This window comes from Cyprinodon variegatus, unplaced genomic scaffold, assembly GCF_000732505.1.
Source record: "Cyprinodon variegatus isolate N-32 unplaced genomic scaffold, C_variegatus-1.0 Scaffold119, whole genome shotgun sequence".
In the NCBI taxonomy this organism is placed as follows: domain Eukaryota; kingdom Metazoa; phylum Chordata; class Actinopteri; order Cyprinodontiformes; family Cyprinodontidae; genus Cyprinodon; species Cyprinodon variegatus.
Genome location: NW_015150572.1, coordinates 294,233 through 312,005, shown reverse-complemented (window position 1 = coordinate 312,005; position 17,773 = coordinate 294,233). Strand labels below are relative to the sequence as shown.

The 17,773-nt window shown below is 37.3% G+C and overlaps 1 protein-coding gene across 1 annotated transcript in view; it reads right to left on the bottom strand.

Annotated features, from left to right (window-relative positions):
- Window positions 1–509: 509 nt before the first annotated feature.
- poln (polymerase (DNA directed) nu) overlaps window positions 510–17,773 on the bottom strand; it is a 66,192-nt gene continuing 48,928 nt past the window's right edge. Inside the window, exons 12-19 of the mRNA XM_015375445.1 lie at window positions 15,636–15,747; window positions 12,418–12,500; window positions 9,435–9,566; window positions 3,772–3,882; window positions 2,307–2,385; window positions 1,834–1,901; window positions 1,625–1,686; window positions 510–1,009 (exon numbers count right to left, since the gene is read on the bottom strand). Of these exons, the coding sequence (XP_015230931.1) occupies window positions 890–1,009; window positions 1,625–1,686; window positions 1,834–1,901; window positions 2,307–2,385; window positions 3,772–3,882; window positions 9,435–9,566; window positions 12,418–12,500; window positions 15,636–15,747 (767 nt within the window). The 3' untranslated portion in view covers window positions 510–889. The remainder of the gene's footprint in view (window positions 1,010–1,624; window positions 1,687–1,833; window positions 1,902–2,306; window positions 2,386–3,771; window positions 3,883–9,434; window positions 9,567–12,417; window positions 12,501–15,635; window positions 15,748–17,773) is intronic.

Below are 17,773 nucleotides of genomic sequence, written 5' to 3'. Positions count from 1 at the left end.
CAAGGCTAATTGAGGAGCTGGGAGAAAATAGGAGGATATAAAAGGGACTCTTGCAGTGGCTGTCAAACAAAAAGAAATTCGGTCAGTGTGCCAGGGAGCAGACGAATGCGTGAGCATTTGTGGAATGTGTGAGAGTGAAAAGGAGTAATGCAGGCACAGGGTAGAAAGGGTGAGTGGGATTGAGCCAAGAGAGTGGATAAGGGATGAGAAATGGATGCTCAAAGATGAGTGAAAAATTAGATCAGCTGCTTTAAATCATGTTAACATTGTTCAGAGCAGAGCTCAGTTGTCTCATGCACCAATATGGCCGAATAGCCTTTAAAAAACAGGTTTTTCAAAAAGCATAGGAAATTAATTTTGGACGTTGTGTTTGAATGGATTCAGCATTTTAAATGGAAAACAGTTTTAATTCAGCATAAGTATATATCCACGTTTCAGACAAAAGAGGTTTTGGATCTAGAAGATTGACTAACAACTAATTTTAGGAACCGATTAGTAACAAGCCCTTTGTCAAACATGAAACTTCACCTTGGTAACGAGGCAAAGGAATCATTTTTAGTCCTAACAAGATGCATGTGTGTGTCTGTGTGTGCAGGAGAAGAGGAGGAGGAGGTGGACAAGGGATCTCTTTTTTTTTTACAGGATAAAGAGAGAGAGAGAAACAGAACTGGTCCAATCCAGTCAGCGGTTGCCCCCAGAAACAGATAGAGGGAAGCAAGGACCACAAGCTGCAGCTGCATGGTTTCCATAGTGACGTGGATGCTGGACCAGTTAAGGAGGAGAGAAAAAGGGATAAATAGAGGTGTTAAAAAAGATGGGTGTGTGGGAAGAAAAAAAGGCTCCAGAGGAAAACTATGAGCATAAGAAACAGAAATGGTTAGTTAAATAATCATGGTGGAGCGGGAGAGGGGGAGGAGGAAGATGGAGTTTGGGAGACAGACGGTGGAGTGTGAAGCTCCGACATGGATCCCCAGGACTTGCCAATGGAGACTGCCACCTTCAGGGGCACCTGGGAAACACACAGTGGAGGAATAATGTCATTGCCTGTCATGCACAGCAGTCATTAGAGGTTCTTTGTTCACTTTCCACACTCATGCATCGCAGAACAACATCAAAAATGACAATTACAAGTAACAAAAATATTCCTCCCATTAGGAGACGCAGGTTTTGCAAAAAATACAAAAAGCTTTTTTCAGATCTTTACAGAATGAACGTATTTTAAGCAGAGATTTAATGAAACACACAAACTCTTATAACTAATTAGGTGACTTATTTCATTTCAGTACTCAACAATGCACCTCCTTGCCTGTGCAGATTCTCAATCATCCAGGTCATGGCAATCATAAAACAGGCTTAAATTGGAAGGCAACTGCACTTCAGATATGCTTTTTTCTGAAAACGTTTTGACAACTATCCAGGAGTCTTTTTCAGTTCTGTCGGCTCGCACCAGAACAAACTGTAGTTGGAGTGCTGCTTAAATGCATCAGCATTCCAACTGCAAGAAGGTATGACATCTTTTGCACTGAAATCATCCAGTTCGTTGATCCTAAACAAATATAAAATTTTCCCTAAAAAAGAAAAAAAAAAAAATTGAAACATGTATTTTGTTATCCACTCAACTCACTTTTAGATGAACTCCTAGATGGTGGATGTCCTGAAGAGACTCCATGGTGCTTCTCACCAAAGCTGCACATAATAACACATACGAGTGTGTCCAAGCTGTTTTTTTGTATGTGCTATCATAAAAAGCTCTTACGACGAGGTTTAAATACATTTGATCTTTTTTTTTTTTCTTTCTGTTGTTCTTTTTTTGTTAAGATGAAACTTATTTACCTGCAAACTCCTCCACCTGAGAGTCTTCCACTTCATAAAGAAGCTCATCATGAAGCTGTGCTAAAAGCCTGCAGTAACAGAGACAAATAGAGACACATAAGGCACTGTTCTCCTGAAAAACAGCAACTGACCAAGTAAAGTAGTGCCTTATTTATTTATTTTTTAAGGAACCAGAGTTTGTTTGTTTTGCACATTGCTCTGCTAACACATGATCTGACTGATGAATTTGGCTCCTACTTGGAGTGTGTTTACTCTAGCTGAATGTTTGGCAGCAGCACTCAGTCTCAACCAATGTATTTGGATGAGAAACCTGGGAGTGTTGTCTCTGTGTTCTGGTGTGCAAGACTCAGTCAGATGGTCTCCAGTGATACAACAAGAGAGCACCTGGAGATCCAATGCATACTGGATCACTGTTGGGTCTTTTTACACCAAGAGAGGATTCAGCACTGCAAAGGTGTTTTTATTGTTGGTACCTGGCAGAGAGCGAGCAGGAGGAGGAGACCTGGTTAAAGATTGAGATCATAGCCATCTTACAGAGATCAGCTGCTGAACCTGGAAATGGAAATCATGAACACATTACCACAGTGACAATGTCATTTAGGCCCAGTATAATTTTCACAATTTCAAAATACAGTTAGACAAGTTCAGCATGACCTTAGAGATGGAATGGATGAATGGATAAATAGATGGAGGATGGATGGAATGGACGGATGGATGGTGGATGGATAGATGGATGGATGAATAGATGGAAAATTGATGGAATGGATGGCTGGATTGTGGATAGATAGATGGCGGGTTGATGGACGAATGGGTGGGTGAATAGAGGGATGGTGGATGGATAAATGGGTGGATATATAGATGGATGGTAGATAGATGGATGAATGGGTGGATGAAAAGATAAGATGGTGGATGGATGAATAAATGTTTGGTTGATGGATGGAAGAACAGCTGTTTGGATGGATAAATAGATGGATGGTTGATTAATGAATAGGTGTTAGGATGAATGGATGAATAGATGGATGATAGATTAATAATTTGAATTTTGCATGGATGGGTGCATTGATGAATGGGTGGATGGATGAATAGATTGATGATGGATGAATGGATGGATGATAGATAAAGGGATGGATAGACGATTGGAGGAGTGGGTGGATGGATGGGTGTATGGATAAATTGATGATTCCCGGATGGATGGATAGATAGTTTAATAAAAAGATGGATGGGTGGATGATTAAAGTAAAGGATGGGTGGATGGATAATTGGGTGGATGACATGTTTGGATAGATGGATGGATGACAATACTAATGGAGAGATGGAAAGCTGTTGGATGGATGGAAAAATTATGGATGGATAAATAAATAGAAGATGGATGAATGATATGTGGATGACAGGGGAATGAACAGATTTTTGGATGGGCAGATGATAGAGTGACTGGTGGATGAATGGTGGATAGATGAATGGATGGATTAATACCTGGATGAATAGCTGTTTGGATGGATTAATGAATGGATGGATGATAGATGGATGACTACATGGATGAGAGATAAAGGAATAGATCATGGGATGGATGGATAATAGAGGAGTGGATGAATGGTGGATAGATGAATATATGGAAGTTGAATGATTGATGAATTATTAGATTTTTGGATGGATGGATGGATGGATAAATTGGTGGATGAATTGGTGGATGGATGGATGTTTAAATAGATGGATGGCAGATGAATGAATAGATGCCTAGATGGATAAATAAAATTCTAGACTTTTAAGCAACAAATATTTTTCAACTATATTCTCGCTGTGTAAACATTACTCGATTTAAAAATTATATTTTCACCAAATTCAAGATATTTCCAGATCGATTAGGACCCCTGCATCTCAGGGTCGAACTGAACAGCGTAGAACCGGTTCTGACAAGTGGTTAAGTTTCAGAGGTCGTACCCTGAACCACAAAGTTGACAGCCTGTCTTTCAGCCTGCATGCGGACCCCCCAGTCTGGGGAGTTGATGTTGGGGAGGTTACGTCTTCGGCCCATTAAAGACACCACATAGCCTAGAATAACAAAAAACAAGACAAAAAGCACACAATGTCTATGTTTTGTGACAGTTTCCATGATAAACCATATACATATTGCTTTATGAAACCATTTAACCCATTGATTTCTGTGCATTTGCAACATCACAGCCACAACATCCGGTGTATTTTATGTATGTTACAAAAGTAGTACAGCACTGGGAAAAAATTGTATTTCAAACATAAAAAAAATAGTATGAAATGTACTAAATGCATAATCATTCAGCATGCTAACCTAAATCCCCTATGCTATGATTGTAGCTACAATCTTTTAAAGTATGTCTGTAGATGCAGAAGCTAAAAGTTGTTAATAATACAAGCTCTCTTACATCAGACGAAGAACTTTCTTTAAAATTCAGCACTTGCCACAGATTCTTTAATCTGAACTTTGATCAAGCCATTCCAACAGCTAGAAAAACTTAGATCTGAATAATGTTGTTGTAGCTTTGGCTGCATTTTAAGAGTATATCTGTGGGAAGATGAACCTCTACTTCAGTCTCAATCTTCTGTTGCCTCTAATTGCTCTTTGTTCCTATAATTATTTTTTTTCAGCCCTGATTACTGCTAAACATATACCAACAAGAAATGCAAAATACTGTAGGAAACATGCATATCGCAAAGAGCTACAATACAGTAGATATCAAGTTCCATGTATGAAGGTCTCTCCAAGTCTGCACTTTATTTGGTAGAAGTTAAAAGAACAACCAAGCTGGTAGGTTGCCAAATCAGCAGCTGGAAGCTGGTTTTTACATAAAACTTTGTTGCTCACCTGATAATAATTTTTTCCAGTAGCTAGAGAGGATTCTAACTATCTGTGATCTATGGTTGCTATGAACCAAAAGCAGAAAGGCAGAAACACTTTTAACGCATCTGTTAAACATACCCTGAAAATGTTTTTTTCTTTACAATTTTTTTAAAAAATCCCATAGCATAATGCTGCCACCATTATGTGTCTCAGTTAGTATGTGGTGTTAAGGTAGATGTGTAGTATTAGTTTAATGCTGCACATAGCGATTTGCATGTTGGCAAAAAGTTGTTATGAATAACACGTGGACAGAAGCAAACATTATTATATGCAAGTATGCAAAAACAACACATGCCTGCACATATGGTTGACTAGTACATTCCACCAAACTGGACAATGGATCAGGCTTTACACCTAAATCCCTCCAGTAGCCCTTACTCGGAGCTAAGCCACCCAGGACATGAAACCTGAATGACCTACACACACAATTATGCACAATAACATCAACTATTGTATTAGAAATGGGGTGGAAAACAGATAGCAGCACACCCAAATCGGCTGCTCTTTGTGAGTTGACTTATGAAACATGCGTGTGACCATTTACAAGGAATGTGATCATTTGTTTTGGGGCTCAGTAATGATGACGTCTAGTGAGTTGTAGTCACAGAATACCACAGACAGCGTTTCTGTCATCAGACAGGTATGACCTGAGTCCTACTGGAATGTTTTTCAAAACCCTACTGTTGTTTTGCATGGACAGCAAAAAACAAAACAAATTTGTTTTTTCCCCCCAAGGGTTATTTTTAGATTGATTTATGGTTTAAACAAGAGGATAGGTGCTAAAAACCAAAACAATCCACAGTTGGATCTGTTTTTTTATTTGAAATTTTTCTTCACTTCTAATAAAAACAATACTTTCCCACTTCTCACTTTTCCAAAGAAGGAATTTTATGAAAGCTGAATGGAAACTTTGATTTTTGAAACACTTTGAGTTGGTTTTTTGAAATGAATTCCCACTCAAGTTTAGGAAATTATATTTTTAATGATGGCCTTATTTTAACAAAAGAAACAATGTATCTTGCCAACTTCCTTAAGTTTTTGAAAGACTTTAACAAATAAGTATGACACCCTTCTGTGATGTGTGATTAAAAGATTCATGAAAAGTCTTAAGGACCCAAATTGCCAGGGCCATTCAATACATCCTGAATTTAGTGTTAGCACAATGTCACTGTTGACAATGTCAGTACAAACACTAGCTTACTATATAGGTATGAGGCTCTTGGGGCATGTGAAGGCTGCACAATAGGGCCAAAACGTATATCAAGATACATAGTTTAAGTCACTAAGATATTCAATTCAGTTTATTTATATTGCACCAATTCACAACATATGTCAACTCAAGGCCCTTTATAGAGACAATACTGTCAGATTGGTTACGAAAACCAGTTGACTGCATTCAGTCATTGACTTAAAAGAAATGCTCCTCCTGAACAAGCTCGCAGCAAAAACTTTTGGGTTAATGAGTTGATGCAATCAGCTGGTTCTCCTTATAAAACTTTGAATCAATTTGACTGTATGATCAGGTTGATTTGTCTCTGAGATGTTCCTTGAGATGACATGTGTTGGGAATCAGTGTTAATTTCGTCAGACAGGATAGGGTTGTAAGGAAATACTGTTATTCCTTCACATTCAATGCCATATGTCAGCACAAGGTCCAAAGTATGAAGATGAGAATGTGTAGGACTACTCGTATTTTAAACAAAGCCAATGGAGTCTAAGACAGCATGGAAGGATGCATTTAAGCTATCACCTTTAATGTCAGCATGGATGTTTAATTTCCTCTCTATGACTCAGTACTTAACACCAATTCAAATAGGAACTCTGAAAACTGATCTAAAATGTGAGAGTAGGTACCAGATGGATGATACAAAGTAAAAAAAAATAAAAAAATTTTTTGCTTTCCAATTGGAAGTGGGAAAACTAAGGGTTAGATGGTCAAAAGAATTGTAATTATTAACTGACTTTTGACTAATCAGTAAGTTAGAATGAAAGATTGTTACTACTCCTCCTCGATAAAAATTTTGGGTATATGAAAATGTAGATAGCTGCAAGGAATTGCTTCATTGAAATAATTTCCAGCTCCAGTGCCAATCAAACCATATAGAACTACTATATTATAATAGCACGAATATTAATGAGTTCAGTGTTTGTTAGCTATATTGGCATTGACACCAGTAAGTGATACTGCACATTTTTCAAAATATTGATATCGGGAAATATGTGAGCAAATATAAATTTTCAGCCAAAACACCAATATTAATATTTAATAATGGCCCAGCTTTTCAGATTAGTGTATCTCTAATATTTGACTATTTATTGCGACGAATACATAAACAATCAGAGTAAAAAATCTGAATCAGAAATACTTTAATAATCCCAGAGGGAAATTACTTAAAGAGGGAAATTACTTAAAGGAATAAACAACGATCATAAATGTCGCCTTGTTTGTACCTTGTATATATATATATATATATATATATATATATATATATATATATATATATATATACATATATAAAATAAACTTTCTGCTTTTAAGTCTATTATAATAAATATAATAAGGTAAATATTTGACCATTTAAATCCTTTAGATGTCTCCAGACACTATGTGTGTCGAACAACAAAGGTTTAAAAATGTAAGCCTTTGGGACTTTAAAGAAAGAAAGATAAGAAAGATAAAATCTTTCGTTTGAAAATTATGTTTGACATTCTGAAAAGAGATGCTCTGGCATTTATCCAAACAGCTTTTAAGAAATTTGCATCATCTAAAGAGCAACAGCTGTCTTGCCCACAGAGTTGGCTGTAGAACATTTTAACATCAAGGAAAACAAATGAAACAGGATTCAAGACAACACACACAAGAGAAAAAAGAACAACTCAGCTGAATGAAAAAAAAATCAATAAACTATTTTGATTTTTTTTTTCCTTCTTATGTGTCGAGCTAACTGCCTTGCTTGTTCCCTTCCCTCTCAACCTATTTAGCCACATTGAGAGACTTGCTCACCTTCACAATGTCTTAAAATATATTTTGTACATATGACAGCAGCAGAGCCTGCAACACTCCCCTCATCCCTGCTTACACTGCCATTAACCACTCTTCAGGACAAATTACTGCTCATCAGGTACAAACTATAAACTTGAAACAAGGGCACACATTCTTCCCAGTCAGACCATTTAATGTCAAGGTTCAAGTCCTCTGCCAACCAAGGACTGTTAAACCTTCACTCCCAGGGTGGGATAAAGCTGGGACAGCTTAAAAAAATCAGCAACCGGGGAGATAATAAGAAAGTGAAAAGAAGCAAGCAGCAGAATCAGGAGCAGCAAGTGGTGTAAATAAACCCAACGGATATTTCCTGACTGTAGAGATATCAACTGACCGCTAGTTCAGCTCATATTGTTCTACCCCTGAAAAGGAGGAGGTCTCTGATCTGTGCACAGCGTTTTATTACATATCATCGATCAAGGAGCTGCCTGCAGAGAAAGGGGACGTGCAGAGCGAGGATTGGGGTGTGACGCTGCGTAGGGTGATGCGGCCTGGCTTTGTGTGTGACTAGAGAAGAGTGTTTGCAGAAATTGCAGGAGCTGCAAGAAGTATGAAGAAAAAATACTAGACACAAAATAAGATTGTTTTTTAATGAATGCCAGCATGGCAGCGTGCCATGCAGAAAAAACCTACCAAGACATCATAAGAATGAATAATTCATATCTGAACTTCACACTCTTTTATGTGGGCAAGACAAGCCGCACAGAGCATCAACAACAAATAAGAGAGGTGAAACTGTTTGACTGCAGGCTTATCTTTTTAAGTCAGATTGTCTAGAATGAATTTACCGGCTCAAATGTGGTGCTTTGTGACATCGTTACTCTTCCTTTCCGCTCTGTGTTGTGCTCAGTGAGAGTTTAAAGTGCAGACTTTACACTATTTTATGTGAGCATGTGCAAGTCTGAGGTGTGCTGTGCTGGCAGTTCAGCCTGAATATATAAATAAAGTGTCCCGTCGGAACCATCAAACCTCTCCAGTCCAACCCGTGCTTCTTGAACCACCCTTCAAGTATTGACCAGAGGCAGTTTGTCTCATTCCTGCCAATGCAAGCACATCCTCCTGACTCTTTAGCCAAACACTTACATAGACATGATGGTGTAAGAAATTCACAGTGAGCACAGACATGGGAATAACTGGGTAAGCCCTGTGATTCAGCGGCTTAGAGGACCAGCTGTAGAGGCAACATTTTAAAGCAGATGTTTTCCTATTGCTGTACAGCTCTGTTAGGCCAGTTAAAGCTAGCTACATTCCAGCTTTAATTGACCTATTCTTTATTAGTTTATTCCTCCTTTATGATGCTGTTTGAGATCATTATTCAGTTTAGTCCCTGCTATCTGTCAGATAAATGGCCTCCGTTTGAACATTAACACCTTTGATATACAAAGAGGTTGTCATAGTTGAGCCAATGGCCAAATCATGAACCTTTCACCACCATGCTAAACAGCTGGTATGAGGGCGCTACCACACAAAGCTCTATGGCCTTTAATAAGGCTAGACTCTTCTTGCAACCTTTTGAAATGTGCTCTTCATGTCTCGTCTTTTTCATAATCTCCATATAATTCTAAATAACATATTTCTTTCATGAATATAATAAAGCAAAACTCAGTTACCAGGATCTACATGAATTGTGGATTTCAGATAGGCAAACTATTAGCACTGCTTTATATGGGTGGTAACACATACCTTGTTTGTGGCTCTGCTGGATGGTTCTCTGGATGAAGGCCTGGACGTCCCCGTAGGTCCGGAGGAAACTGTCCTGGAAATGACGAGCCTGCTCAGAGCTCACCCCTAATATCCCTGACAAACGTTCACGACCTACAGCGAAAAACATGAACCGGGGTTATGAACCATGGCTACTGTAATATGGAGGAAACACTCAAATTATATTTAAACCATAATAGAAATACACAAATGTAAAACTACTCCCACTTTTTTATTTTTATTTTGATTATGTATTTCTTTGCAGACTGGTCTCTATTGTGTTTGTAAACCAACAGACTTGTGTTTTATAATAAGTTAAGAACTCCAAGTCCTTTTGGTAAAGTTTTTGCTTTACCTCTTCTAACAAAAGTGGTTCTAGTTAAAGATTCTTTTTTTTTAATAGATCCTTAATTATCATTGTTGATCGTTAATAGTTAACTGAGATAAATGTGTCATGTGGGGAATATAATGAAAACATATACTGAATTATTTAGTATGACTCAACTTAAGTGGATACGAAACGACTTCTAAAATGAAAGACAAATCCCCACACAACTGTTCCCAAAAAGATGCGAAGTCATTATTTGGTATTAAAGTAAATAAATGTGAACTTTAAATAAATAAGCAGATAGGAGGGGCTGTCTGGAAATAGAACAAGAAAAAAGGCTGAAGATATCTGATAAAATTCGTGGATGCATTTTTGAAATCATTGTAATATTAACTGAATATGAAGTCACAGTGCTAATTTAAATGTGACAAGGTGCTTGTAGAGGTCCTTTATTTGGACCTGTTGTGTTCTGTGTGCTGGTATGTGTATGCAGGGCCCCACATTCCTGCTGAATGAGGTCAGCTCTGGAGTGAACTTTAACCTTTATTACCGATACCCTCTGTGATGCTTTCTCTGGCACTGCACTAGTTTATAATTTCTCTCCTCCTTACTTTCTGCATGCTTTTAGGCCCTTATACTCTCAAAACCTATACTTTGATAACAAAAACACCTTACAGATTTGCTCTTGTAGGTAATTTCTACAAAGGAAGAGCAAATAAAATACCTAATTAAAATTATGTAAATAAACTGAGACCTATCGAATAAAGTAAAGCCTGAATATCTAGTTAACTTATGTCTAACCTCCAGGAAACCACTGTGTTGCCCACCATCTTTGTTTTGCCCCCCGTTTTCTGACCTATTTGTGTACATACGTCTGTGTATGAGGGCACAGCGCTGCTGCTGTTTCGCCCCTCCTCCCTGGCCTGATTGTCTTCATAGAGAGCGTTCCTTGGTATTTAGTAACCATAGCAACGCATCCCTCTATAAAGAGTGGTCTGTCTATGCTGATCAGGATCTCTTCTAATCCTCCCCCTCTCTGTGTCTCTTTACTCTTCCACATTCACCCAAAATATTTTCTTTCAGAGACCTTTAACTCTAAATTTCCCTCTACATGTTTGGTTTTCATGAAAATAAAATAATCTCTCTTAAAAATATTGAAAATTTCAACCTAAATTTATAAAAGTGCTGCTCTGCATTTAATTATGTCATTAGTAGTTAACCTTAATTACACTTTTTCTTTTCAGTATTTCTTTTCAATTCATAAAAGGTCCAAATACTACATTTTGCAATCTACATTTTATTTTAAAAACTTTTTAAATTTTATGAATACATTGCTATATGTTGAATATTGTGAACATATCATAACTGAACTTTTTTATTTTCACCTTTTCTTTGTTAATTTGTTTTCTAAGTGGTCACATCATGCAAGGATCAAATGTAACTCGGTAATATGCAGTTTTAATGTAAAAATTAATGTATAGAGATTTCTACCATTTTATTCCAGTCATCATATTAGTGAGAAGGAGTTGGAACAAATTGCATTTTTTCAGAACTAAAGACAAATATGAACAGTATTGCTGTGCTTTTTATAGGTAAAAATGGCTTTTAAAGTAAACATTAACACTAGATATGGTGCATAGTAGCCAATACCCAGAAATTATTAAAACAGTTACCTAACACAGACGGTTAAACTAACTAGCAATAAGGTATTGGTAAAACGTCTTGTAGATTTTTCTGTTCTTCCACATGAGTGCATGAAATCTCTATTTAAATCTTAATACCTTACTTCTAAATGTCAATATTTTGTAATCTCTTAAAGTGGTCAGGATCAATAGTTCTTAAGGTTCTTTTTTTTTTTTAAAGCCCTTTCAAAGATTTTTTTTCTCATCTTGGCTTTTCGGAAATGTCCCATGTTAGTATGGTGACAAAATGTGCAGCATGTGCTTTAAGTCAAACAGCCAAACTTTATTTATAGAGCACTTATCATAAAACAAATCAGAGACAATAAATAAGAGAAACAGTCTTTGACAGTAGGTGAAAGAAACATGATTTTTCATTTAAAGGTATAGTGGAGGATGTTGTTTTTCCAGGTGGATCATCAAACTAAGCGGTCCTCCTAATTGTCAATCATTCTAGTGATATGTTTACGTAAGGCCGTCCTACGTGCTCGTCCCCATTTTCACTTATCGGTGGTGAGTCTGACACAGTGGAAAAAATGCAAATAGTCTTTTGGAAAGCATTGAACGAGCAATGCAAACAGCAACTTTTAAACAGAGCGTGCACGAGAATAAATAGGCTCATGCACGCTCTCACACGTGTTTAATAGGCGTTCCCTCTCGGAAGCGGGAACAGTGTTGTGCATGTGCATTTTTTTTAAGAGGAGAGGGCAGATCTTTTCAAAAATGCTCGAAAAAATCCTGCACTATACCTTTAATCGTCAACCTCATACCAAATTATCTGCTAACAGCTCTCTTAGAAGGCTAAAACACTTATGGTAACTAAAAAACATATTTCTGTCTACATTTAACTGTCATTCTAATCTTCTCATCAAGTAACTAATTTTCTTATCTATTTATAATGAAATGGGATCCCTGTTTACTCCTAATTTAGTGGGAGTCAGTGGCGGTAAATACTGACCTGCTCCATAAACCACTGAATAGACAACCCGCTTGGCATGTTCTCGATCTTCCGGGGTCACCTCATCCACACTCTTCCCTTTCCTGGGTGACAACAAAAACAACTTTCACCTTTAAAAAAAAAAAATAAAATGTCAACCTTTTTAAAAGAACTGAGTGATGTGGTAGTGAGATATTAACATTGCAAAGGCAGGTTGTTGTTGTTTTTTTCTTTCAGGATTTCAAAAATTGTTTGAATTCATTAAATGTCAAAGTAGTAAGATATTTGTTTTAAATCCAAAAAGTTAGATGTATTTCCTTGGCATTAGAAGGAAAATCATTTCAATCTGCATGACTTGGGTAAAACATTTTGGATAATCTTTCAAAAACATCTTACAAGTTTTTGATATAGCTTTGGTAATTTCCTTCTTACAGGACTAGAGTAACTGAGGCAGTTTGTCAGCTATCCTACTTACACAAACCTTTTCAGCTCTACCTAAGCTCATTTTATAGGAGCAAGATTTGGACTCTTTGATGGCCACCCCTAAACATAGACTTTGTTATCATTAAATTAATAATAATTGAATAACTGAACTTTATTGGTCTCACATTGGAGAAATTTACCTCAGATTTTAGCCCATTCCCCTTGCGGAGCAGTGGGCTGCCATTGCGCGGCGCCTGGGTGTGGGGTTAAGGGTCTTGCTCAGGGACCGAGAGTGGAGGCTGTGGGGATCGACACCAGGTACTTGCAACCTTCTCAGAGCACATGCGCACTGCTCTAATCACTAGGCCAACATCCTCCCAACTATTACTTTGCAACTAATTTAGTAATATGCTTTTGATTCTGTTTCATTGGGATTTTTAATTCTGCCCAAAATGCAACTTCCAGGCTGATGTCTTGAGATGTTGCTTCCATATCGCTACAAATATTTAATGATGTGCAACTATCTTCAGAGAACCCAACATCATGATGCTGCAACCCCCGTACTTTATAATTGGCATGCTTTCTCGTGATTTTTGCCTTCAATGCATCGCTCATTCTTATGACTAGAGAGTTTACTTTGACGTGTCTCCGATTTTAATCCTTTGAGCACTTTAACAGTGTCTTCCTCCTTGCTGAGTGGCTTTTCAGCCCATGGACATTTCTTTGGTGTTTATACTTGAGAATAACAGGCAAATGAAGCACATCTGGAAATTGAACCCAAGGGTAACCCAGTCGTGCAGATGGCCAGTTCAACTCATGACACTTTTGCTGATTTCTTTCAATTTTTGTTAACATTCTCCCCCAAGGAAGCAGTGCGTCTGAGATGCTGCCTTATTAATACATCCACGGGAGTGTGTCTCATAACTCCAGTGTTGTAACTAACCCGGTCCAAGATCACAAAGCCATGACATCATCATCTAGGCTTTACCAAATTCTTTAATGTAAGCCAAGTGTATTGAAAGTTATGAGCAGACATATCAGGCATTACCACAAAAGCAAAATCAAATGCAAAGCTGTGAAGTCAAAATGGAACATAATGGACTACTGGAAGTAAAAAGCAGGAGGGAGAGATGGACAGGGAGTGACGGTTATGGGATGTGACTCGTAGTACTGAGGCTCAGACAGGGTGGGATGACACGTCTGCAAAGTGGCATTTCTGGAGGGGCTTAAGAGAAGCTGCTGTCGCTGTTCAGTGCTGACAGACAGCCTCACACACACACAAGCAGACACAACATGACTGGTGTGTCTGAAGATCCTAAACACCCCACGGCTGGTAAAAACAGGAATAAAATAAAAAAATCTGGTATCTTTACATGTTCCTCTGTTATAAAGTGGTCAACAGGCAGTCTCAATATCCTAAAGATGAGCATATACCCCTAGTGCACAGGATTACCAGGTAATATACACATTTCTTATTGGGCAATGATATCAATATTCCAATAGGGAATAAAGAACTAAAATCGGTTTAAACTGCCTTTTTTTCAGCAGATTATGGCTGAGGGAACCAACACTCTCCACACGTTTAAAAAGTCAGAAAAATACATAGTTTCATTGCACTTCCTAAAAAATAAGACTAACCAATATTTTTATCAGAACCTTTGAGGCTGATCTAAGTTTTAGGTATTTTTACTTATTTATCTATTACCTTTTTCAGGATAGAATAAAGATGAAAAAGCTAGCCCCTCTTTAAAATAGGAATGGCATGAGAAAATGCTTTTTAAACAGGATGTAAGTAAAGGAAAGAGTTAACCCTCCCGTATTTATAGTCAGAGAAACAGAGTCTAAAACAATGTAAGCTAATGTAAACAAAGCTGAGGGAATTGGTTAAAGCACCAATAAAAGTAGTTCAAGGATCAATGTTAGAGAAGAGAATAAAAAAATGGGCAACCAATAGATGTCGTCTACATGCAAGCTACTTGTTTGCAAGATTTGGCAAAAGTTTTTTCTGACCTACCAAAACAAATGTCAGTGTTTTCTGAGATAAATAAACCTATTGGGACATTAACAAAACTGCATTTAGTCAGATGAGAGTAAGGTTGAGCTTTTCTTCAATTTCTTATTTATTTTAGATATTTCCCGAGGAAGGTAAAGCAAGGAATAAATGGCAAACTTTTTAGAATGGTGGTAGATTTTTTTTTTTCCAAAATACACTTGGTAACAGAGAAAAGCTTGGTAACAAAAGGTTGTTTATTACAATTTTTTTGACAACTGAAGGATGAGGAAGCAAGAACCTTTAAAAAAAGTGTTTTTTGTTGATCTTGTGCGGTGAAAGTAAAAGGATCAGATGAAACGGACTCTATTGAGAGAGGAAGTAATCCCAGTAATCCCAAGTCTAGCTCAAGTGACACCAGTTGAAAGTCTTAAAGGTGAAAAGAGATCAGTGCAGTGACGGTGTGAAGTCTGAAAAGAGCTGTTAATGTGTTAATCTGCTTAACTGGTCATTTTAACACACAACTTATATGCAGGATCAGAAATAATGAAACTAGTGAGCAAATTCAAACTACACACGTAAGAGAAAAGGAGGAAAACACAGCAATCCTTTTCATTTCTAACAGCAAAACTAGGTGATCACCAAGGCTACCATCACAGGACCCTCCTAGGGCATGGAAACCGAGTCCGTTGGTGTGGTTGATATTACTGTGTGAAGTGAAGGAGATTGTGAGTCTGAGAGAAGACGACTGAGAGAGAGGCCTAGCAGAGTGGCAACAGTTTTCTTGGCTGGGAAATAAAGGTGCACTAGAGTCAGATAGACCTACCACTGAGAGGCCAGCATGGTGAAGGCGTCGGACTGCGGGTTGGTAAAAATGTGGAGAAGCTCAGGGTCGGAGGAGAAGTGAGCCAGCAAGCGGAGCTCCACCTGGCAAAAGTCTGTCACAAACAAAAATATTTCAATGACTGCTTTAATATTGATAACCTTAAGGATGGGCAGTAGTGAGCAAAAGCGTTAAGTCATCACTCATTTAATTTGTTCTCCACGAAGAAGCCAAGCCTTTATATAACCCCTCAAATGAGTCGTGATCAAAATTCCAGCATTCTGAACATTTTTCCACTTATGTCTGAGGACAATCTAACACTGCACACATTGTTATGAACCTATTTACTGTTGATTTCAGCCCTCCATTTACAGGCTAATAAACAGAGCTTTATATATATTCATAACCATTTTCATTTACTAAAACTAACAAAATGACGAGAGTTAGAATTAAAAAACATTTACATTAACTGAATTGAAAACAAAAACAGACCTTGCAAAAAACTAAAACTAACTGAAACTTTATTTTTAATAAGAGTTTACAAAACAAATTAAGACTAACTGAATTTTAAGAAAGAATGTGGTGAGTTTTCCTTTACGTCTTTATCACAGTGCATTATTACGAGGTCTAACTTCCGGTTACTGTTTTCGCATTTTTTTTTATGGACCACATTACACCAGTAGGTGGCAGGTACAGTACGTCAGGTCATTTGTGTTGCTGCAGTGGTCTGTTCTTACCTAGGATTTTTCATTATTTTTTGGTCTTGCCGCCCTTATGAAAGTTTTATTACAAAACAGACAAAAACGGAAAATAAAAACTAAATAATAAAATACTAAAAAATGAATTAAAACTGTAATAGAATTGAAAATCAGAGGTCAAAATTAAATAAAATTAGAAACCAATTTAAACTTCAAAACTCTTTAAACCTTTCTCATACATAAAAACTGTACCAAGAACCTGTGATTGTTGCTGCTGGTGAAAACTTACAGGGTAAAAGCGCTTTGATTGCTCCGTAGGCTATATTAGCATGAATTTAGTCTAATTAGCATGTCTTAGCAGCTAAATCTGGAAGTTCCACTGGAGTCCAAATCTCGACTGCTATTCATCTCCCTGCTGCAATAAAACGTATATATTTCTGTAAAGAGAGACTGCTATAAAAATGTATTTGTTGCGGGTACAATACTGATTTCAGGCAGCTGATTTACAGGATCAAACTCCAAGAAGCTTTCATTGAACATCCGTATTCAGCAAGAATTTAGTTCAGTTTTAGTTCGGCCTAAGCTAGTTAAGCAACAGTGCTAATGCTTAAGCCAAAATAACTGCTGTTATTGGAAAAAAAATGTATTATCCTATTCAACAAGAATAAGATTGGTGGTTTTCATTAAAGCAGATTTTATTAATCCTTCCAAGCATCAACAGATATATTTTTTTTCTTAAGTTCTGTCTGTTCTCATCAGACAGAATATTACACTGTTGAAGGTTAATTTCTTCATTATTTTGTGTTACTGCTTAATGTATAGGTCTGCTCATGTCCTGTGTTTTATGTGAAAGCTTACAGGTCTGCTTCAGTGAAACTTCATCCACCATTTTCTATTAACTTATTTGGGAGTAGTATCGATTCTGTACAACTGTTAAGACTCTGAGAGACTTAGATAACAGTCCTAAAAGGTCCAACTGTGAGATATATAGATGAGAAGACCTAAGATCAGGGTCACTTTATTATCGCAGTGGTCAGGCTGGCCTGAAAGGTAGATGATCCTCTGCAATATATGCTTATATCAATGAGTGGATGATGACTGAAATAAATTCTGCTAATACTTAAAGAGGTTTAATTCTGTGTGTACACTATCTGAGAAACATCCCTCCTTCGTTTCGGACTGGGTAATCAAAATGATGATCGGACACCACTAACTAGGGTTGTCAAAAGTATCGATACTGAAACGTTGTATCCGGATACAATACTCATTTTAAAAAGTATCGATACAGCCATCTAAAGTGCAGAATAGTGGAAAATGCATTTTCTGAACACTGTGTGATTGAATAATTCTGTGCATTTTTCAGTTTCAGACTTTTTTTTGTAACTGCTGAGAATTATTTTTGTTTAACTGGTTTGGCTAGTGTCATTGTTATGTCTGCAAAAC